This window comes from Ursus arctos, unplaced genomic scaffold (assembly GCF_023065955.2).
Source record: "Ursus arctos isolate Adak ecotype North America unplaced genomic scaffold, UrsArc2.0 scaffold_4, whole genome shotgun sequence".
NCBI lineage: Eukaryota > Metazoa > Chordata > Mammalia > Carnivora > Ursidae > Ursus > Ursus arctos.
Genome location: NW_026623056.1, coordinates 33471753 through 33495899, shown reverse-complemented (window position 1 = coordinate 33495899; position 24147 = coordinate 33471753). Strand labels below are relative to the sequence as shown.

At 42.9% G+C, this 24147-nt stretch overlaps 1 protein-coding gene across 1 annotated transcript in view; it reads left to right on the top strand.

Moving 5' to 3' along the window:
* ARHGAP31 (Rho GTPase activating protein 31) overlaps positions 1-24147 on the top strand; it is a 100035-nt gene that overhangs the window by 37925 nt on the left and 37963 nt on the right. The window contains exon 2 of the mRNA XM_026493904.4: positions 22263-22365. Coding sequence (XP_026349689.2) covers positions 22263-22365 — 103 coding nt within the window. The remainder of the gene's footprint in view (positions 1-22262; positions 22366-24147) is intronic.

The following is a 24147-nucleotide window of genomic DNA, read 5'->3' as shown; positions in this document are numbered from 1 at the left end:
TTCAAGGTCCATCCATGTCATAGCGTGCATCTGGACTTCTTTCCTTTTCGTTGCCGAATAATATTCCATTGTATGGATACACGAGAGTTCATTTATTCAACAGTTAATGGACATTTGAGTTGTTTCCTCTTTTTGGCTATTATGAATAATGCTGCTATGAACATTCATGTACCAGCTTTTGTGTAGTTGTATGATTTTATTTCTTTTGGGTATGTATACTTAGAAGTGGAATTGCTGGATCCTATGGTAACTCGTTTTAACATTTGGAGGGACTGTGAGTTTTAATAATGTATATGCAAATATATTTAGCATGTTAGCACATTTTTATGACCTGTTCTTTCATAAACATTGTATTCTACATGGATGTTGCCTTGGAGACCTCCCGCTTATATAGCCATTCCCCAACCCATGTGGACTCAACTATAGGTATTCAGTTTAATGACCATTCACACTGGCTTGAATAGTTTGAGCTCATTTCAGGTGCAGTTTGTGTCTCCAGCCTCTGTGATGCTACATTTTCTTGCATTTAAACAAGTGGATGTGAAATAAATAATGATAGCACAATGCTTACAAACAGGGAGAAACAGAACATAAATCATTACATGACTACTCGAGTTTTTTATTTGTGGTTAAACCTTGAAATAGTGAAAAAATATAAAGAGCAAGGTATAATATTTTTGTCTTACAAATGCAAACTTTAGTTCATACATGAAATATTTTACTGAATCTGATTATCTTTAAAATACAACTTTATTTTCCCCTTTTTTTTTTTTTTAAAGATTTTATTTATTTATTCGACAGAGAGAGAGACAGCCAGCGAGAGAGGGAACACAAGCAGGGGGAGTGGGAGAGGAAGAAGCAGGCTCCTAGCGGAGGAGCCTGATGTGGGGCTCGATCCCGTAACGCCGGGATCACGCCCTGAGCCGAAGGCAGACGCTTAACCGCTGTGCCACCCAGGCGCCCCTATTTTCCCTTTTTAAGTAGATTGATTTAAAGCCAAAGTTGTTATTTAAGAAAATAACAACTATTACTGTATAACTATTTATTATATGCTAATTAGTAAAATAATTGCATTATATAAAGGAAGGTGGTAATAAAAGTGACCTGCTGTGGATGTCAGGTTATCTTTTTGATCTGATACTCGGCATGGCACTGTGTATGAACACGTACAAGACAACCAGGTTATTTAGGGAATGTTTCTTACGTAGAGTAAGCTTGAATTGGCAGGGAAAGATGGAAACAGATTAGCTTAGTAGTGTGGAAGGAATTCCTGGTTAAGTTATAGAAATAGGGAAAGGTACAGAGGCATGAATTACCTGGGTATATCAAGAATGAATGAAAAATGGACGTTTGAGGAGTTTGAAGAAGAGGGTAAACCTGGGTTTGGGTCTGGAGTAGAAAGCCATTTGAGACTCCCAAGCAAAAACTTTGTGGAAGAGAATCTGAGGTTCATTATTTTGGCAGCGATATGCAAGATAAATGGGAACAACAGAAGACCACAATTCAAAGTTGAGTTACAAGGTTGGTTGGTTGGTCAAGTAATTGGGACATGAGCTAATGACATTCTCCTTTGGGGGTAGTTACAAGAATGGAGAAGGAACAAATCAAAAAGATCTTATAAACTCAACATGGGAAAGATGTGAATTTCCCCCTAAATTGTCCTAATGTGATTCTTCTCAAAATCCCTGCAAGGGTTTTTGTAGACACAGGCAAGCTTATTCTAAAATTTATATGGAGGGGTGCCTGGGTGGCTCAGTCAGTTAAGCGTCTGCCTTTGGCTCAGGTCATGATCCCTGGGTCTTGGGATTGAGTCCCACATGGGGCTCCTTGCTCAGCAGGGAGTCTGCTTTTCCCGATCCCTCTGCCACTCCCCTGCTTGTATTCTCTTTCTCTCTCTCAAATAAATAAATAAAATCTTTAAAAAAATAAAAGTAAAATAAAATTATATGGAAAGGCACAGGACTTAAAATACCTAGAGCAAACTTGAAAAAGAAGAAAATAGGAAGAATCACTCTACCCAATATTAAAGCCTAATACATAGCTACAGAATGAAGACAGTGTGGTATTGGCAGAGGGTGGACACATAGAGCAATGGAACAGAATGGAGAACCCAGTAATAGCCCCACGCAAGCACACCCCAACTGATTTTTGACAAAGGTGCAAAAACAACGCAATGTTGAAAGGATAGCCTTTTTAAAAATGGTACTGGAGCGACTGGATATCCACAGGCCAAAAAATGAACCTGGACCTAAACTTTACACAAAAGTTCACTCAAGGGGCACCTGGGTGGCACAGCTGGTTAAGCGTCCAACTCTTGGTTTCTGCTCAGGTCATGATCTCAGGGTTGTGAGGTCAAGCCCCACGTCAGGCCCCGTGCTCAGTGTGAAGTTGCCTAAGGCTCTCTTTCCCTTTCCCTCTGCCCCTCCCCCTCAAATAAATAAATAAATAAATAAATCTTTAAATAAAGTTGACTCAAAATGGGTCACGGACTTAAATGTAAGATGCAAAACTATAGAACTTTTAGAAAAAAAGTAAAAACCTTGGGATCTGGGACTAGGAAAGAGTTCTTAGACTTGACACCAAAAACATGATTCATAAAAGGAAAAATTGATTAACTGGACCTCATCAAAATCAAAAACTTTTGCTCAGCAAAAGACCCTGGTTACAAGGTAAATAAGTTACAGAGGGGGAGAAAAAATTCGCAAACCACATTTGACGAAGGACTTTCAAACCTTAGCGGTAAAAACAACAACAACAAAAACAACAGACAATCCAATTAGAAAATAGGCCAAAGACATGAGCAGACATTTTATTGAAGAGGATATACAGATGGATAAACACATGAAAAGATGTTCGTCATCATTAGCCACTGGAGAAATGCAAATTAAAGCCAGAGTGAGATACACATCATGAAGTCATTTCTAATTTTGCTGAGCCACACATTTATGACACACATTGAGGGCCTGGCATACAGAGATTAATGTCGCTAGCAAAAGAGCTTAGCAGACCCCAGTCACCATCTCCTAAGGTCATTTGTTCTCTTCTCGTTTTATCGTATAAATTAAGTGCTCTAATGGTATCCCCAAATTTGGGGATCCACAAAGGTCTCCAGAGGTATGTCTCCCAAATGCCATATTATAATTCCAGTAGGATTTAGTGACTAAGTAGATAGAGGAGTAGCTCTACTGTCTATGAAAATTGGCACCGACTGGCCATATCGGCAGCAGCTACGTGAAGTGGATGATGCCTGGGACACTTACCAGCTGTGCGATGTGACAAGAGACCTCTTTCTTTGAGACTCAGTTGCTGCCTGTGGAAATGGGAATGATAATTCTTACCTTAGAAGGTGTTGTGAGGATCAGATTGAAACCCTTGGATTTGAGGTACCCAGCCTCGTTCCCAGCGTGGGGGTGGCTATTGTTTCTACACACAGCCAAGATCGAAGTCTCCAGGAGGAGTTTAAGGGACTTTCTGAAGCAGTTTAATTTTGCTGACCATATGGCCAAGACTATCTGAGACAATTCTATATTTATTATTCTGCCTTGTTCTTCTCTTAAGTATTCTCATGTTTGTCCAAGCACATATCTTGATTGAAAAACCCATCGCTGATATTATATAACCCCAGAAATCTGTGTGCAAGACCTTCCTGCTACCTCTCAGGGCTCTTCCAGATGTCTTCTCACTTTCTGATACAGACTTCGGAGCTCTGGGCACTCCTGGAATGTTGATCTAAACCATTCCAGACTGCATATCACAGCTTGTACCCAACCAGTCCCCACCACTTGTTTCTTAAGACAGTGATTGTTTTACTTTTTCATGTTCATAGTCACATTCCTCAAAGTAAAATCCCTCTGTGTTTCACAGCCTGATGTCCTGTGACCCAGTGCGTGTGTGTGTGTGTGTGTGTGTGTGTGTGTGTAACAGAATGTGTGGTAAAAATGTATGTGCTTTGAAAAAGCAATTCTATCCTAGGCTAGCAGCTTCAAGGACTTTTCTTGTTAATAAGCCCTGCATCTTCATCCAACTCGAGCAGGGCTCTGCTAAAAACAGACTGAGGTCATTCATGTGTAAATGGAAACACACCAAGAAAAAAATTAATACCAAATGTACATCAAGATCAAAAGAAAAAATAAATTTCTCAATGGAATACTCAGAGCTATGCGGAGACCGTTGGTTACTGCTGGTTCACATAAAATTGAAGGTCAGAGCATGTTTTAGTAAAGTTCTTTAAAAGGCAGGGACCAGCCAGAGGCTATGATTTGAGTATCCCACAAGGATGATTTCCCAAAAAGCCAGCTGAATCCTGAATTACACAGGGAATATGTACCCCCCAAACACTATAATAAATGCAAAATATAACTAGGAGCATCGAAGTCTGTGGAACTCAGGACCTATAATCACAATATTTTCATTTAAAAACAAATATACAAAAGATTGCAATGATATTAGCAGCCACGAAATATTTGACCACAAATTATGCTTTGATGAATTTCCAAAATCAAAAATATATTAAATCCATCATGACAAATCATTCTCCTGCTGAGCATTGCCTAGGCAGTCTATAGAGGCAAGTGGGACTCCACGGGTCTAGACACATTTATTTAAATATGCGGTTGTGCACTGATTCAGGGAATCGTTATTGAGCACCTAGGAGGTACCAGGGTGAATTCTGAAAGAGGAGCAGAGTAGGAGGCGGTTAAAGAGTGGGATTTGGAGTCAGAGAGACTCAGCTTAGATATTGGCTCCACCACTTGCTGACTGACTGATATTCAGCAAGGGAGTCAACTCTTAGCCCCTGATTTCTCATCTGTGGGATGAGGATACTTATACTTACCTTGCAGGGATGCACTGAATGAAGAAAGGCATATGAGATACTTAACCCAGTGCCTGGCACATGACAAAGGTTTTAAGGAAAAGGAGGAGCACTGGGGAGATGCTACTCCAAACATTTGTACTTCCTAAACTCAGAGATACGTTGGTTTCTTGCTCCCTCCTTCTCTGAAAGAATGCTGCCAAAGATACCCCCACCCACCGACACACTCATACAATCAAAAATATGCTTGGTAACCAAGGAAAAGGACCACCAGGAGGTGGGAACATGCAGAGCCAGGCTTAGAAGACAAACCCATGGGAAGAGAAATCTTGATTAGATATCAAGACTGGCTTTATCCTTGTTACCCCCTTTCTCCCAGAAACCAGGTGGAAAGATAGCTTTCTCTTATCTCCACAGGGAGGAGAGCCCTCGGACACTAGTGGACATCCAGAGTCCTCTGACCAGTGAGAATTCTTGCTCCCCGACACAACCACACCTGCCGCCCACCCCTTTCTCAGTTCCTCCTCATGTCGGAGTGAGCTCGCTCATGAGCGGGGTCCCACGGATGGGCCCAGGCTTGGTCAATAGGGCAGATCGGAGTCTGGGGAGATTTGTGGCAGTGGCTTTGTGGCTATGAGGCTTAAAGGGAAACACTGCTGTGGGGCAGGCAGCAGCCAAGAATGGGAAATGGACTCAGGAAATAAGGTTACCATATTTAGCAAATAAGAAAATACAAGACACTCAACTAAATTTGAATTTCAGGTAAACAATAAATCATGTTTTATTATATGTCCCATGCAATATTGGAGACATACACTAAAATTTGAAATTCAAATTAAACCAAGAGGTCTGTATTTTCTCAGGCAGCCCTACTCAGAAAGGGAATGAGGACCACATCGTCCATGTCCCTGTGCTTCTGTCTGAGACCAGATGGGAGGCAGCATCTCTGCACGGACCATCAGTCTGCCAGGTTCGCCCTACTGGGGCTAAAGCCTGCGCCCGGTGCCTTTGAGTAGACTTCGAGTCAGAATCTCTGCAGGGCATGGTGCTGAGTGCGGGGGATTCAGAGAGAAGTAAAACGGTCCCTCACATAAGGACCCACTCACTCTAGAGGACCAAAGTCCAAAGGGACGATAATCACAATAAAAATAACCATGGCAAGTATTAATATTTACTGGGAGCCTACTGAGATGTTGTTCCAAGTGCTTTGCAGACAGTTTTATTTAAATCTCACAACTACCCTCTGAGGTAGATTTTATTACTAACTCCAGTTTATAAATAAGGAAACCGAACATTAGAAGTGAGGTAACCAGGGGCACCTGGGTGGCTCAGTCGGTTAAACATCTGACTCTTGATTTTGGCTCAGGTCAGGATCTCAGGGTTGTGAGATCGAGCCCCACATGGGAGTAGGCTCTGGGTGTGGGGCCTACTTAAGAATTCCTCTCTCTCCCACTCCCTCTGCCTCCCCCCTTTAAAAAAAATAAGTGAGGTAACCATATAATTTTTCACCCAGATTGAGAAATGTTTTTAAGTGAAAGGGATTATTTTTTGTTCTGTAATTACACAGAACAACAGGCATAAACCGAAACCAACCAAGGACACCAGGATTATGGCATCAACTTATAGGAGACATGCCCAGGTCTCACTGGTAGAAAGGTGCAGTGGGAGGATTTGAACCCAGGCAGAGTGGCTTCAGAACTTGTCCCCTTAACCAGGAACAGTAGGGGAGGAGATTAGTTTCGAGGAATTCCTTCCCATGAGACTCAAATCCCTAAAGATGAGGCCTCTTGTTTTGCTTTCCATTATGTCCTTGACACGAGCACCCACCACCCAAGCATAGAGTGGGTGCCAAAAAATACTTGATTGACAGATGAATCTGGGATGCCTTCATGGAGAGGGTGGGACATGAGCATAGACTGAATAATGGAGAGGTCTAGGGCAGGGACTGCTTTCTCTTCCTTGATCTGTCCCTCTTCCCAGATGTTTGAAGGAAGATAAGTGAGAGATGGCCATTAAGTGAGCTAAGCAAGTGATTCCAAACCAAAATGTTGGGACATGACCCAGGAGAAGTCTGCGCTTGAGACTAAGCCACGGAGGGCTCTGTCAGCCTTTGTCCACCCCTTCTACCCGGTCACCCAGGCACGCCCAGCCTCCCCTCTCCAGTCTCTCTCAGATCCCATGGATTGAGAACTGGTCGCATCGCCTTGGTCCTGTGGCACCAGGGCTGCTCTGTCCTCCGCATAGAGCCGATCTTCTCGGTAAGTCCCCCAGAATTTCCCCAACCAGCTCCGGCCTGCCTTCCTGTGTGTTCCCAGCAGAGCCCCTGGCCTGAGGCTCCCCTCCCACACCCACACCCACACCCACACCGGGGCCACAGGCTGCTTGGAGAGTGCCTTCACAGCCTGCAACTTCCACCTCTTTTCAGGGAACTTAAGCCTGGGACAATTCATTGCCAGCCTACATCCTCTTTCAACAGGAATCAGGAGGTCTTTAGAACAATAAACAAACCCCTCCTCCTTGCTGAGGATCAGCTACTCGCTTTTTAAGAAGAGAGAGCAAATTTGTAGAAAGGAGAGACGGCCTCTGGCGGCTGACTCCCTTTCCTCTCTCCAGAAAGGTATCATTAAATCCAAATGACTCCTGCCTGACAGCTGTAGAACGAACTAGAAAGGGCTCTTCCTGACATTTTTGTTCTGCCCACAATTTCACTGCATGTAATTGAACTAACTAGAGTGTCAGCTGAGGTCATGGGCAGTGTCTTATAAGTATAAGATACTTCTTTGAATCCCAAAAGTTTGGCACAGGATTTTACACATGGGGATTCAATAAACACACTTAATTTGGTTTGACTGCTAAGGGTGTGCCTGAGCTTAAATATCATAAATTGCCTCTGGCACTGAAGTGTGTGTTAGTCCGGGCCAGAGAGAGGCCTACCAGGTATTTAAACCCTAATCCTCAAAATTGAAAAGAGAGGAAATCCTGCTCCCTTTTCAGTACTCCTGCCCCTTTTCCTCAGGCTCTCTCCAATTCTAGATCTTTACCATTTGTAGAGCTGGGGCACTTAGAATATGTCCCCAAACTTCCTAGAGTCTTGTGTACCTGGCACTGAATCAAGCAGCTTCAACAAGGAGATCTTAAGTTCCCTTGCAACTCTGGCATTCCAAAATTCCAGGAAGCTGGTTGCCCAAGCACTGGGAGCAGAAATAGAGTATGGAGTCAATGTTTGGGAGTGGGGATGGGGTGGCCAGAAAGGAGGAAATAAATACGGAGCTGGGAAGGAAAAAGGCATGGGAGACAAAGGTGCACTTTGCCTCTACTTCGGTCTTCGCTAAGATGATGGCATCTTGCCATGTGGCCCATGAGGTCCAGTTGATGCCTGCACGGGTGGGCTGACTTTCCTTTCACTTATTCATCTGTGAGTGCACACTGCCTTGTTCCAGGCGCTGCTCACGAATGGATCAATCACTAGGCTGTCAGCTGAGCTCATGAGCAGTGTCTTGTAAGAGGGGTAAGATGGAATAGCTCCTCATGGAGTTTACAGAATAGATAAAAAGCAGTTGTTTAAAAACAAAAAAACAACACCACTCTGTAAATATCAAGTGTATATCAGTTACTCTAAAACTATATAACAAGTACTCCCTCCTTTTGGGATCAGAGATGGTTTCCCAGAGGAAGTAACCTGGAGGCGAGTCACTCAGTGCCCGGATTTTCCCAGAAGGTCTCTCCACCTCTTGATTCTCCTCACTGTAGTTGATCCTCATGGATCTTGCAGAACACCAACTTTTTACCACTGTTTCCTTTTGGAAGCTTTACAGTGGCCTCGTTGTATGCAAATTTGAGTAGAGACTTAGTCTCCCTTTGGAGCCTCTTCTAGGCTATACACCCAGGCCTAGCTGCTGCTTTCTGGTGCCCAGAATGCCCTGGAGGCATCCCTGACCCCTTCCCTGACCCCTTCTGAATACCCAGGAAAGGGATCAGGACCTGAGCTTTAGCGTTTAATAGCTGCCTGTCCCTGGGCTACCCTTGGATTAGATCTGACGGTCACACTTTCTATTGCAAACATCAAACTGTAGAAAATTCCAATCCTGAAGCTGTTACAGAAAAAGTGAGACCAGAAGTTAGAAATTTAAAGCAAAAGAGATCTGTTTGATATCTAGGTCCTCTAACTCTAGACATGAGGATATCTAAGTGGTACACTAGTATTTTCTTCACTGCATTGCCTGCATCCTTTATATATTATGACTGCCTCTGCCTCTAAAAGGTGTCTGGAAATCTGACAGTAGTCCTTTGTGCCATCTTCATTACAGAGATGTCACCCTAGATATGCCTGGTGCAAATTATTCGTAAAGACAGTGGTATAACAGTTGTGAGTGAGGAGAGGAGTGAGCACGTTCTGGTAATTGCAATATCCAGTCTCTGAATGAATGTTGGTTCCTTACAGAAGACGGTCACAGACTAGGAGGTCATTTTTGAGCTGCAGAGCCTCAAGATAAAAGCTTGAATATCATCATCCCTCATTGTTTTAATAAACCGCAGCTTGCGGACTAATTTTTGCCTGTTTTTATTTGTGAAGGATAATACATTACCTGCAAAGGTAAAGATGAAATCTCTCTGCAAGAGCATATCTTTTGTTGGGATCTGTCTGATTCATAAAAAAAGTTGGGGAAGGGGAACATGTTAGTCTCCAAAATACTCTGCATCACATGCCTCAACTGTGTTCCTTGGGACCACAAAACAGAAACTCCCAGAAATCTTGATTTGCATCATAAAATAATGTCCAGAATTCTAGATAATACAGCAGAGATCTGTGTCCTATTTTGGGCGATTTATTCGATTTGAGGTTACAGGAAATGTGTGGGATGGTGCACGTCAGTAGGAGGAAGGAGAATGCAAAGGCATGAGTGGTGGTCATCACAGAACTTTGATGGGACCAGAGAAAGTAGTGTTGGGGGAGGGACCAGAAAGACCCAGCTAGCCCTGCGATGAACCAAGGTCTTCCCAAGGGAGAAACACAATCAGATCCGTGTTTTTGAAATCTCGTTCTGGCAGCTGGCAGTGAGAGGAATTAGGTAGAGTCTGATTCCTAAAAACCCCAAATATGTCATCCCTCTGCCACCCTCCCCCCCCCCCCCAAGTCCCTTCAGGTTCTATTGCTCCAGGAGCTCCTCCCAAGTTCTTTTAACAGAATTCTAAAAGAGCATCTCTCTGAATTTCTGTAAGAGTAGTCCTGAGAATTTGCAGGGGACTCTCCTGGAGTCTATACTTCCCTGAAGCTGCCAAGGGCTTTTGCATGCTCATAGTGGGAGCCTCCAGAGGCTAGTTTCCAGGCAGGCCTCCTTGCCTGTCTCAACCACTGGCAATGAGCATCTCTTTAAGCCCTGGGTCCGTGGTAAAGTCTGTGTATGTAGATGCCTGATGCAGAGTCTTAGCATATGAACACCCAAGAGATTTTAAGTGCTAACGGAATGGGTGAGATTTGGTGATTTTTTTTTTCTTTTGCTCAGCTGAATTTTTATATTTGCAGTACTTGGATAATAATCATTTTTCAAAAATTAAAGGAAATAAATTTAATTGGCACCTAATATTTGCAAGCACAGAGCAAACTCATGTAAGAAATGAGTTGCCCCAAAAGGGTTACATACTGCAGGGAAGTGCCCTTGTTTTCAGCAGGAAGGAGAGGCCTTGCAACAACAGGAAGCGCTGGGAGGCTGAGGAACCCAGGCTTCCAAGCAGAGCTGTTCTGGAAACAATGGCTGCCTGTGGCTCGGGAATATTGGGCAGGAAATGAAGGGATGCTGGGACAGGGGGTACAGCGAGGAGCTGATAAGCACTACCTGGCTGTTCTTCGCGTGGACCTAGAGGGCCAACGATGAAGTTTGTTTTTTCTAAATGCTCATCTTTCATCAGCAAATTTGATTTTAGAAAAACACAGAAATTTAAAGAACCCATGGTGCCATAGGTCTGGAAACCATTAGGAAGCTGAACCTCCTGGGAAAACCAGAAGGTACAATAAGCAAGAGAAGGTATTTCTCACCCCCAGGGCACGGTCCCCACCACCCCCCACCCCCACCCCCACCCCCGGGTGGGGGTAGGGGTGGGGGTGGGGGAGGGGGCTGGAGTCTTCGGAGGGACTCACACCTTTTTAAGATAAGTTCCCGAGGACTCCCGGCATCCATAATAATAAAAATAACATTGAGGTAATAGGCGTTCAGTTATATATACCAAGGGAGATATGTATAAACCTTCTGAGACTGAAGTTTATATTTATTTAACACAAATTTCCATTCATACCGGCTGGGTAAGTTCGGGAGACGTTCGTACACGTAACAAACAAAAACAAAACTAACAAAAACGAACGCTAAGGTTTTGCCCTGGAGGACCTAGGTAGACACCAGCAGGCGTGAGGACTTGAACACGCCCCCTAGAAGTCAAGTCCGCCTTCTCAGTCTGGAGCCCAGCTTCATCCAGGGAGTTCACGCGTCCCGGGATGTTAGACCTGGAGGGAACGTTAGCGGTCCTCTAGGGTCATCTAGATCAAAACACGCTCTTGGTACAGATGAAAGTCTGAGGCTGGGAGTGCCTGTTCCCCCCCCCCCCCGCCCCAAGGCATACAGCTGATTTATACGCTTTAACTGATTTCTGGTCTTCCCTGGGCCTGGGCTGTTCCTCAGTTTCCCTAGCTTGGAGTTCATGTTTATAAAATGTACTGGAAAGTGCATGAACTTGGGACTCAAACAGGCTTGTAATGGTACCCTAGCTTTGCCACTAGCTGTTCGATCGTGGACAAGTCATGCAACTGCCCTGAAGCTTAGCTGCCCGTCTATAAAATAGGACTAGGAATGCCTACAACTCAGGGTTGTGAGAATTAAATGAAATAATGATCATTAAGCGTGATACTCCACACAGCGTTTGATTAGTGCATCCCATGACCACCCACTGGGCATGCAAAAAAAAGAAAAATGTGGCCTGGACACACTCAGCTAAGAAAAAAAAGCACATTGTCCTCGTTCTTAAGATGATTGGTGTTAGTGAAGCATACCATTCAAGAAGCGGGTTTATTTTCCCTGTTTATCTCTTGTTACCCTGCTCAGCTCCCCACCCTTCCCCCCCCCACCCCCGGAGGCATATGTGGTCATCTTCTTTATCTATTACCAAGCTAGAGTCTCTACCCTGGCATCCCTAGAAGCAAGTGCCAAGGAAAGGAGGGGCTGCTGGTGCAGGAAATAAAACCTTGATCAGGTGACTGAAACTGACTGTGGCCTTCATGCAGTTAAATTGAAGATTTAAATGATTTATTGGCAATGAAAAGGAAAGTGATGCCTAGTAATATACCAGGGTGTGACTGAAAGGTCAGCCCCATGGAGTGATTGATGCCTGCCCCAAGAACAAAGTCAGACAGTAGAAAGGATAAGCCCAGAAGCTTCCATTTTCAGCAATGGGACAAGGTCCTTTTGTACTGTTCCCGTGTACAAGGTGAACCGGGCCAGCTAAGCCCCAGGCCATGGAGGGACTCCTGGGAGCCTTGTTTTCCCTGAATGCAGCCTCATCCAGTCCCACTCCTCATCTCTAGTCAGCACCACCCTTCCTCTGGACCAGAGCCGCCTCCCTCCGCCACCCCACCACCAGCTCCTCTGAGGCTGTGTCCACTTGCCCACTAACTCGCTGATGAAGTATGGTCCCAGATATTTCACTGCTCCCAACCAGCCTTTTACCTCTGAGTCAGAAAGGCACTAGAGAAATTTCAGAAATCAGCTAGAAAAGAGTAAGCCTTCTCCCCTTCTCTTTCATCCATAACAAAGCTTAAGAGGTCCTCTCCACTAACCTTCATTTTTTTTTTTTTTCTTTTTGGAGCAAGAGGTTTGGGGTAAGTATCTCCTCTCCTGGCCCAGCTTTCCCAAAGGACTATTCCTTGACAGGAAGAATCTGAGGGTTAGCTCTGATGAGGCAGCTGAGAGTCTGGTCCTAGAGCTGCCAGGATTAGACATCATCCTACAGGCAACAGGGAGCCACTGAATGTTCCAGAGGAAGGGAGCTTTATCATCAAGTTAGTGTTTTAGAAAGATTTATCTGGCAGTGGAGATCAAGACAGAACAAAATCTTCCAGGGCTGTCATCAAAAACTCCCCCAATTTACCTGAACGCTTCTCCACCAGACTGGTCTAGTCAGCATTCCTGGAATTCACCACATTGTTTCTTGCTTTCCCACCTTGTTTATACCATTCCCTGCACCAGAAAGTGGGTGGCATGTATTAAGTGTTTATTATATGTCAGGCGCTTAACCAAGCATTCTGCGTGTATTGTAGTATATATTATATACATTACCTCACGCTGTATCATATCACATCACAGCATCTCCCATCACCCCCTCAAACCAGTGTCAAGAGTTCTTATGGCCTAGCCTGGATTTGTCCTTCTTTATCCACTACTGTCATACATGTGAGCCCTTCGGGGTGAGGGTCCTATCCCAGCAGCCTCTAGTGTGGTCCCCCTGTACCATCAGCACCCTATAAATGCACATAATCTCCTCTTTTTGTTCAACACCCCAAAGCCCTGCCTGCCCTCCCCCACCATGTGTAATCTCTTCAGGAGGACTTCTGTCACATTTTTTGTGCTTCTCTAGAGCCCTACACATAGTTTGCTTGATATTTTCATACGGGCCAAGTTACTTAATACCTCTGAACTTTAGCCTCCTCATTTATCAAGTAGGGGTGACTGCCTCCCTCACAAGCTGGTTGTGCATTGGGTACAAACAATGGATGAAAGTGTAGAGCTCAGGGGTCAGCACAAAGTAGGTGCACGGTAATTCCCATTCCTTTCTTGTCTTCCTGAGGACAAAGGTCTTGCTCACTTTTTGTCCTTTGGGCTAGATGGCTTCTCTATGCATTTTACTGAGAATCACTGTCACTGGGAAGGAGGGGGTGCTTTGATGGCAGCTGGGGCGAGTCAGGGTATGCACCAGAGGGAGGATCTGGACACTTCTAAGAGAAAGAGCTGATTTGACTTGGTATCTGAGTCGGTGTAAGTGGGAAGGGGAGGGCACTCCAGGATGCAGTCTGCCATTGTGAGCAGGTCTGGAACAGCGCTAGTCCTTGGCCACACCAGGCCAGCAGGGTAGGCAAATGTTTGTACTTAACAAGGAGTAATTATCTCAGTGGGGTCATCGGAGAAGATTTCAACATTTAGAAATTGCCTCACTGACTTCAGAAGGCCCTCTGGCTTCTTTAATGAAAGTTGTTTTTCAAAAACCTAGGTCTTTCTTTAAAAAAAATTATTTCTACCCCATCCTTATCACAGAAGATTCAGAAAAGCAAATTTTAAAATAGAGCAAAGCAAAAATCATTTGGTTTCTACCACCTAGAGGTGACTACTATTAACATTTCAGTGTGTGTTATTTTCTATCATCCAGGATTTGGGGAAGGGTGGCATAAAAGAGACTGTCACTTTGTAGTCTTTACATTCGTTTCTTGCTTTCCAGCGTGTTTATACTATCGGGTTTCTTTTTTTTATTCTTTAAAATCTTTTTCTAGTTTTATTGAGATATAATTGACATCACTATATGAGTTTAAGGTGTACAGAATAACGGTTGACTTACATATATTGTGAAATGATAACAGCAATACGTTTAGTTAGTATCCATCATCTTCTATAGCTGGGATAAAAAGAAAGCAGAAAAGAAAAAAAAAAATTTTCTCTGTGATGAGAACTCTTAGGATTTACTCTCTTACCAACTTTCCTACATGGCATATGGCGCTGTTAACTAGAGTCATCGTGCTGAACGTTGTATCCCTAGTACTCATTTATCTTGTAACTGGAAGTATTTTGACCACTTTTCTCCAATTTCCTCTTCCCCTACTTTCTGCCTCTGGTAACTTCAATTCTGATCTCTGTCTCTCTGAGTGTTGTTTTGTTTCTAAGATTCCACAGGTAAGGGGTATGGTACAGTATTTGTCCCCTGCTGACTTATTTCACTTAGCGTTGTGCTCTTCGGGTCTACCTATGTTGTTGCAAATGGGAGGATTTCCTCCTTCCTTATGGCTGAAATAATATTCCTCTGTGTGTGTGTGTGTGTGTGTGTGTGTGTGTGTGTATGTGTGTGTGTATACAACCCATTGATGGACACTTGGGTTGTTTTCATGTCTTGGCTATTGTAAATAATGGTGCTATGAACAGGCAGGTGCAGATATCTTTTGAAGTTGGTATTTTCATTTCCTTTGGAAATATTCCCAAAAGTGGAATTGTCGGATCATATGGCAGTTCTTTTTTTCTTAAACCCTCCATACTGTTTTCCATAGTGGCTGTACCAACTTGCAATCCCACCAACAGTGCACAAGTTTCTTTTTTTCTCTGCATCCACACCAGCATTTGTTATCTCCTATCTTTGTCATAATGGCCATTCTAACAGGCATGAGGGGATACCTCACTGCGGTGTTGATTTTCATTTCCCTGATGATGAAGATGTCGAATATCTTTTCATATGTCTGTTGGCCTTTCATAGATCTTCTTAGGAGAAATGTCTATTCAGGTCTTTTATCCCTTTTTTAATTGAACTTTTTGGTGTTTTGTTTTTTAGTTTATTTATTTTTGTTTTTGTTTTATTTTTTGCTTTTGAGTTACTGAGTTCTTTGCATACTTTGGGTATTAACCCCTAATCAGATATATGATTTGCAAATAATTTTTTTCCATTCTGTAGGTTGTCTTTTCACTTGTTGATTATTTCTTTTGCTGTGCAGAAGTTTTTTAGCTTTATGAAGTCCAACTTGTTTATTTTTGACTTATATTGTTTGTGCTTTATGAATCATCTCCAAAAACTCATTGCTAAGATACATGTCAAGGAGCTTTCCCCCTATGTTTTCTTCTAAGAGTTTTGGGTCTTACATTTAAACTTAATTCATTTCAATTTAGTTTTTCTAAGCAGTGTAAGATAGGGGTCTGGTTTCATTCTTTCACATGTGAGTATCCAATTTTACCAACACCATTTATTGAAGAAACTGTCTTTTCTCTATTAAGTATTCTTGGCTCCCTTGTCAAATATTAGTTGACTGTATATACTTGGGTTTATTCTAGGATCTCAATTCTGTTCCATTGATCTGTTTGTCTGTTTTTATGCCAGGACCATACTGTTTTGGTTACTGTAGCTTTACAGTATAGCTTAAGATCAGGAAGTGTTTTTCATTTTTTAATCAACATACATTACTTTTGTAACTTTTTCAAGACAAATTTTGAAATAGATATTAACCACTAGGTACTGAATGCCTAAGGCCTGCAATAGTAGAATTTCAGGCATTTGGGTAGTTAAGGGCAAGGACCCAGTCAGCTCTTCTCAAATGGTGTCTCCATATTGGCCACCAACTCATGATGAGGAGGCTTTTCCTATTCCTCCCCAAGTAGAATACTATGAAAAAAGCACAGGCTTTGGAGTCCATCTCACCTGGTTTGGGAACATAACTCTGGCATTTACTAGCTGTGTGATGTTGGGCAGCTTACCTAACCTAACAGAATCAACTTTCACATCTTCAAAATGGAGAATTTCACCTATTTCATGGATTGGCTATGATTATAGAATGGAGAATGCTGTTTTTAGAAAAAGCATCTAATGCAGTGTCTGACACATAAGTGTGGGACCCAGGTATCCATAGAGCATGGAAAACCCAGCTGGAGAAAAATGACCTGTTCAGCAAAACATTTGGAGTGCTTGTGTTTTCAGTGCTATTCTGGATGGATGAGACCCAATACCGTCCTCAGTGCCCGCAAGGAGCTCACAACTTAGTGCTGGGTAAGGGTAGGCTTGCAGGAAATATTTGTTAAATTTCATTTTTTGTTGTTGTTAAATTTCACTTTTTATGAAATTTTTTTCCTTATAGTTCAAAACTCAAAAGTATAGAAGAATATTTAATGAGAAGTCTTCCTCTTACAGCCCTAGCCCACCCTCTAGGCCCTTCTCATGTAGGCAGCTAAACTTACGACTTCCTAATGTGTCCTTCCATAAATATTTAATGCACATACAAGTGAATTGCATGTCTATTCTTCTATCCTCTCTTTTTAAAGAACAGATGCTAGCGTACTGTCATGCTTGTCTGCACCTTGTTCTTTTTGCTCGACAATATACCTTGGAGACCACTCTATATCTGTACGTGAAAGTTTTCTCATTCTTTTAATAACTAGGTAGTATTTCACTGCATGGATGTTCTATATTTATATAAGCAGCTTCCTATTGATGGACAATCTTGTGCTGTTACAAAAATTGCCGCAATGAAATAAGCTTGCCTATATGGAAATATCCTGGAATTGAGGTAATGAAAATGTGCTGAAATATGATGGTTGCTTAACTCTGTAATATACTCAAAACCACTTAACTATATGCTTTGAAAGGGTGAGTTTTACAGCATTTGAAATATATCGGAATATTTTAAAGATTACAAAAAAAAAAACAAAAAAAAAACACCTTTCCTCCAAGGAAAACGTGCCAAAGCCAGAATATATTTAAATTTTTTCCCCTGGAAAATTAGAAAGCAGTTAATTTGCTTTTTTGAAGAACAGAGAACATTATACTTCTTAAAATTAATACAGGTGTGCCTGGGTGGCTCAGTCGGTTGAGCCTATGACTCTTGGTTTTGGCTCAGATCATGATCTCAGGGTCGTGAGATCAAGCCCCGGTTGGCTCCGTGGTCAGGGCTGAGTCTGCTTGAGATTCGGTACCTCGGCCCCTCCCCACCCCCTATGCTGTCTTTCTCTCTTTCAAATAAATAAATAAAATCTTTTAAAAAAATAAAATCAATACCACACATTTTCTAACTTTCCTTTAACTCTGCACTAGGCCAGGAGGAAGAGAATAGAAAGAAGTTACGAGAGAATCATAGGGGAAACTGGCGGGCGGGGGCGGGGGGCACCTCTAGGCAAGCTGAGACTCACAGAGGCTAGAGAGAGAGCATGGGACAAAAAGCCTGAGTTGCAGGACAAAAAGGGTGGGACAGAAAGAAAGAGCAGGAGGTAGCAGAGAGAGAAGTGTCTGGGAGCCACCGGGACAGCTCTTAGATTCCCCCTGGGGTGGGGGGACGTTCTCTGCTGATCGCCAAGAATAATGGAAAAGTAATTGAATTCTTTGCTCCATCTCATGAAAAAAGGCCGTAGGATCATCTCATGCACAGCATAGCAATGCTGCTTAAGGACCTCACCCTCTGCCCTACGCACAGCGGCAGATTCTCAGAGAATTTCTTCCCTGTGCAGGGGCTTGTTCCCTTACTCTTTTACCCTTCTCCCGCAAGTATGAATTCTTCTTCACCTGTCCATAGCCCTTAGTCCTTTGTAGCACCTCAGTCAAGATGATGAAAACATCCTTCATTCCCGGAAGTTTCCCCAGGCCCTTCCCAATTCCTACCTCCTGCCTCTCCCTTGCTTTCTCCTACGATAAGTTAGTGTGCATTTGCTAATATAAACGGAAGCGTACAGTATGTACTCTTTTATAGTCTGGCTTCTATCACCCATCTGCTATATCATTCTTTTTTATGACTGAGCAGGATTCCACTGTGTGTCTACACCGTTAGACTTTCAAGATTAGGAATGCAGGACCCAGAGAGGGGATGAAATCTGGTTAGTAGATCCAAACAAAAATCCAGAACAGGGAGGAAAGAGGACCATGTTTTCCTAAAACCCAAATGCACCTTGCACTATGAAATCATATGGCTGCCATGAGCACATCAGTAACCAAGTAAAATTGTGCTTGTTCCAATCTCTGTCTGCTGATCTGATCAGGTCCTGGCCACAAAGGGAACTGGGGCAGCTTAGCAGATATTACTCCTGGGGGGACTCAGAGAAATGATTTAACTGCTGGCCTTTTCTGCACTAAACCCTTGAAGAGGTTAGGAATTGAGGAAAGAGGTAGTGCCCCACCTTATTTAGAAGTATAAAATGTCTTTTAGTTGTACCCGATTGGATCAAATGAGACAAAGGACTTTAAAAGATTGTGTCAACTGTAAGGCATAAATCAAAGGCAGAGTTTTCTTTTCCATCAGAAACTACTTCAAGATTTATTTTGTGCTCAGATTAAAATTTAACATTTGAGATTGCTGATCCAGGAAAAACAAAACAAACAGGGTCTTCGAGAACCTTCAGTGAAACAGTTCAAAGAAGTTAAAACATTATGTCACAATCAGCAACTGCGTGGACCTCTGGAGGAGGAGACTTCGAGTTCTTTGGGTCCGTGATAAATCCTACAGAGCTAGCTCTGTGACCATGACCTCTAGCGTCACTCCTTCCCGTGCCCAAAGTGACGGTGAAAGTTTTCTTTCCATCTATCACCATTCAGCTATTTGGTGGCAAATTTCTACCCTGTCCAGAATCCTAAGGCGTCCCCAATTTGGGTGGACCCCAGGGACAACAGTCTAAAGAAATCTGAGACTCTGAGACTAAACTCTTAGTAGCCCCTGCAGCACCACGCACCAGTATTACTGTTAGACCCTTGCTGCCCTAAGTGTGGTCGGCAGGTGGGCAGTGTTCCCATCATCTGGAAATTTCTTAAAAATGCAAATTCTTGACACTCTTCCCCCATTGGAACCCACATGTTAACAAGATCCCAATGGTTTGTGTCATTAAAAAGTATGAGAAGCTCATGTCGAGACTAGTGGTTCTTCAACCTTGGCACGTATCAGAATCTCCTGGAGGCAGCCACTGCTCGTGCACCTGCCCGGGGGGACGCAGTCTGAGAACCACTGCTCTGGCCCTAGAGCTAGATGATTACAGAGATTAAGTGGATCCTATCCCATTTGCTGAGTACGCTGGAGAATAACCACATCTTCCAGCTCAGCCTGAGACAAGAGTCCAGGAAAACTAAAACTCCTCAGGGGCTGGGACCATGGCCTCCTCCCCTGAGTTGTTTAATATTGCCTCTTGTTTAAACAGAGCTGTGGACGAAAGGTTCTAGGGCCTCTGTATCAAAGCCAGAGTAAATTTATGGCAGAGGCTCCATCCGGGAATGTGTTTTCTCCACCTTTAAAACAAACAGACCCGCGGTGCCACAGCCAAGAGCTATGGTCCTGGGAGGGCCCTACCTGGGAATGGGGTAGGATGGGTTGGTGACCCTGCACCGCCCCTTCTGTAGAGTGTTTTATAAAGGCCCTTCAAGTTCAGGGCTTTTGTCTTGAGTCCTTCTTGGGAATGCTCAGAGCTCTAAAGTCTACTTGTGCCCTACATGGCCCAAAGTCCACATACCTTGGTACAGAGACACACTGTGGAACACACCAAGGCCAACCATAGCCCTGGGACTCTAACTCAAAGTCTGTACACTGTTGGATCCTGCTGCCCTTGTGTTATGAAGACACACCTAAATGCATAGAAAAGAGACTTTAGACAAGCAAAATTATCTTCAAGTAGAAATATTTAACCAAAAAGGACGCAAAAGCCTTTCCAAATAGTAGAGATGAGTGTCAGCTGGTAAGAGGTTGATCCACTCTTCCCTCATCACCCATTGGATGGGAGGAGGCAAATTATTTTCGCCAAGATTACATCTCACGAATTTTGAATTTATTTCATAAATGGGGTTCAAACAGAAATAATAACTGTCATTGTAGAATGCTTATTATATGTCAGGATCTGTGCTAAATGTTTATAGGCATCACTTCAATCCTAAGTATGAGGTAATATCACCATTATCCTCATTTTACAGATAGAGAAACAGAGAAACAGAATTATGACATATGTATTTTGCTCAAGGTTACAAAGGCAGTTTGATATCCAAACCTGTGTTCTCAACCGTAGCCCAAATGAGACAGGTTACAAAAACAACAGCTTGGTGTGGTAGGGAAAGAGGTGGCCGCGCTCTGCTCCCGCCCCGTATTCCCTCATAGGGAGCCGTACTACCATGCAGCTCTCTGCTCTCAGTATTTCCAATCTCTCCCAAGTCCATTCCCTGCCCGCTTCCTACCCGGGGTAACTAAGAAGTTCTTCCCCAGTTCTGGTCATGAGAGACAGACCAAAACATGGACGTGTCCTGGGAGGGAATGGTCCTGGGGGTGCACGGCCTTTGAAAGATGGGTGGAATACTTGAAGTAGGACGAATTTGACTGAGCATTCAAAGTTACAGTTAGTAGTTGAAAGAAATGGTGGGGGAATTGTTCAGAGAATGTTGTAATAGGGACTCCGGGAAGAGTGTTGTGTCTAAATACCTGGTGTCTACTTACTAAAAGCCCAGCCCAACTTGGAATCGTGCGCAGGCACCATCAGGTACATTAAGCATTCATGGACTGGCGTTGCTCTAAGCCTAAAGCATTCATGGATTGGGTATATTTTGGGGGAGGCAGCACAGTGCTAACCCAAGCACTAGCTCATCGAGTTCCTACACCCCACCACCTCCACAACGGAAGACTTCGGTGCCCAAGGCTTTGCTAGCTCCGTAAAAAACCACCATCCAGAGCACTCTCATGGAGGGACCTCAGGTGGATCTGTCCAGGGACCAAAGTGGCAAGTTACTTGCTGCTCTCTCCGTGCCATCTAAAAGGCCTGCAGCTGCCATTCTCTGGCACTGAGCTGGCTGGGCCAGTCAGGGTCAGCCTTGAGGAGAGGTTGGCATATCCAGACTTTTCTACCTGGGCACTGAACTTCTGGAGTGGCAGGAATTCAAAAGGCCATGTTGGTTCCTTTTATGTGGTCCATTCAATCAGTGACAGGTTTGACCCATTCAGAGGTGTCCGTTCAGGGTGGTTCTCCGCCACCACCACACCTTTAATCACCTTTAACATTCTAGCAGACATCTTCACTCTCTTTTCCTTTGCATCTTTTTTAACATAGCTAAATTCACAATGTATATTTGAATTTGTGTCTTGTTTTTCTTTTACCGACTTATGAGCATTTTCCGTATTAATTACGGAATTAATTAATTAAGTGTATTAATTACTTTTCATAAGCAACAAATAATCTTGAGTGAGGTAAGTAAATTTATCCGCACCCTTGGTTTCTTCATGTGTAGAATCAACAACTGGATCATGCAACAGTCACCTGGAGAGCTTTTAAAACACAGATTGCTGGGCCCCACCTCCAGAATTTCTGATTCAGTGGGTCTGGAGTAGGGCCTGGGAATTTGCACTCCCAACAAGTTCCCAGGAGATGCTGAGGCTGCCAGTCAGAAGACCACACTTGGAGTACCAGTGAAATGAGGAGATCGAGTTGTGGGATTTCCAAGGTCACTGCTGGTTTCAAAATCTAAGTGTTTGCATATTTTTCAAATTCTTTGAAAAAACCCAACCAACTTTTAAAACACATGACTTTTCTAAACTTTAACAAAACCTCATGATTTTTTTTAAATACAAAAGAATATCATCTACATTTAAAACGAATTGTTCCCACTAGTAACTCATGCATTCCATACTTGCTTCTCTTTGAAGTTACCTGGATTTTTAGAAGAATATTTTTAAAGGACAGTTAGACTTATATCTAATACTTTATTGTTTTTCTTTACATAGTTCCATATGTATTGAAAAGCTGTGCAGAATTTATAGAGACTCACGGCATTGTGGATGGAATTTATCGGCTTTCAGGAGTCACCTCAAATATACAAAGGCTGAGGTAAGCTGAAAGAATAGCCCCCAAAAGAATTTTTCCGCGATCCTTCCTCTGTGCATACCTCTGTCTGCCGGGATTGGGGGTATGAAAAACCTGAAGGGGTTGAGGGAAGGGTGGCAGAGCAGATCAAGTGTGATGTTTTCAGATGCCTAACTGTTCTTAATCTAATCAGGAAATCCTCTAGTCTGATGTAATTCTTTCCAACAAAAGCTGCTGAGGGTTTTTAATCTGTTTCTTTGTCTTGTACCAGGTTTATCCTTCTAAGGTGGATTCAGTTGAACTCAAAAGATTTAAATCACAAGTTGGAACAACATGATTCATTATCATTCCCTTGCCTGCCCAGAGCTCAGTTAGGTCAGAACTTGGAGATGATGTGATGATGTTTTCTGTGGGCCCACACTCAACATTTGATAGTTCACTTGGTCAGGAAATAAAAAATCTGCATGATCGTGCATTTCTCTCAATGAGGTTGATATTTTAAAAATTATGGGTAGATGAACTCTTTCCAATTCTATAGATTTATCCTAAATAATTCTAAAATATATCCTAGAATTTTTAGGAAGAAATTTCTATCCCATAAAGAGTACAATAACCTTCACACAACACACAGATATGTATGTGTATGTTTTATATGTATTATATATATATAATAAAGGGAGTAAATATATAGTATATTTACAGAGAGTTTTATCAGGTGTTATTTTTATATATTTCTATGTTTAATTATAAGTGTAGACTTTTAAAACAATAAAAACATTCATGTTACCAGATTAGTCCATTAAGTTTAATAGATTGTCCAGTTAATTCATCTTCTCTCTTCTTCCTCTGATTTGGTTTTCTGCCCCTCGTCCTCCCATCACAATTGTAATGACAGTCTACAGAAGGAATAAGACATCCTTTTTACTCCTGGAGAAGTGGTGGCTGTTGAAAACAAATTGCTTTGTTACAACCATCGATTTTAACAGCTCTACGTACTTACATAATTTCACTAATTTACCACTGTGACGTTTTTTAGAGTTTCAACAGCTAATAATTTTTAGTGTTTTACCCTTAGCTCCGAAGTAGACTACACAGTAGTTGGTATGGGGGGAGAACCCTTGGGCAATAGCCAGAATCTTTTTCATTAAAGGACCGACCTTAGCCTCCGCCGGGAAATTTTGGCTACATAAATGGATAAGCTCCAAATTTGTTCTCGTTCAGCTCTTCTGCTCTCTTAAAAACAAAAACACCAAAACACACACACAAAAAAAAACAAAAAACAAGCCCGTGAGTTTATAAGGCGCTGCAAGGTTTTCTTTTCAGGGCCCCACCCAGCTCCTTTCAGGTTCCGACAGCATCAGGGATTTCCCCACCTTTGTTAAAGGGCCAGAACCAGGTGACAGGAAGCCGGGCAGGGGGCTGTTTTGAAATGCTGGCTCTGAGAGTCGCGTTGAGTTTGCCACTCTGCGGCTGACCAAATGAATTCTCTAACTTCTCCTCTCCATGAAAACTCCAATTTGTCATTTTTTAAACAGGTTTTTAACTTGTAAGTAAATTTTATTTGAAGCAGTGTACTCACATCACCTTGGTCAAGAAATGTTTTTTAATAGAAACAAGGCCTGGAATCTGATGTTGTTCCCACACACCTCACTATACACTGTTTACAAAAAGATATTTCTACTCTCATCTATCCTGTGGGAGTCACTATCAGGCAGCCTAGGAGGGTTCGAGTCTCCAGATAAAACAAGTTTGTTGACATGAGTATATGGAGATGAATGATAACAATCTGACTCGCCCTGGTTTTGG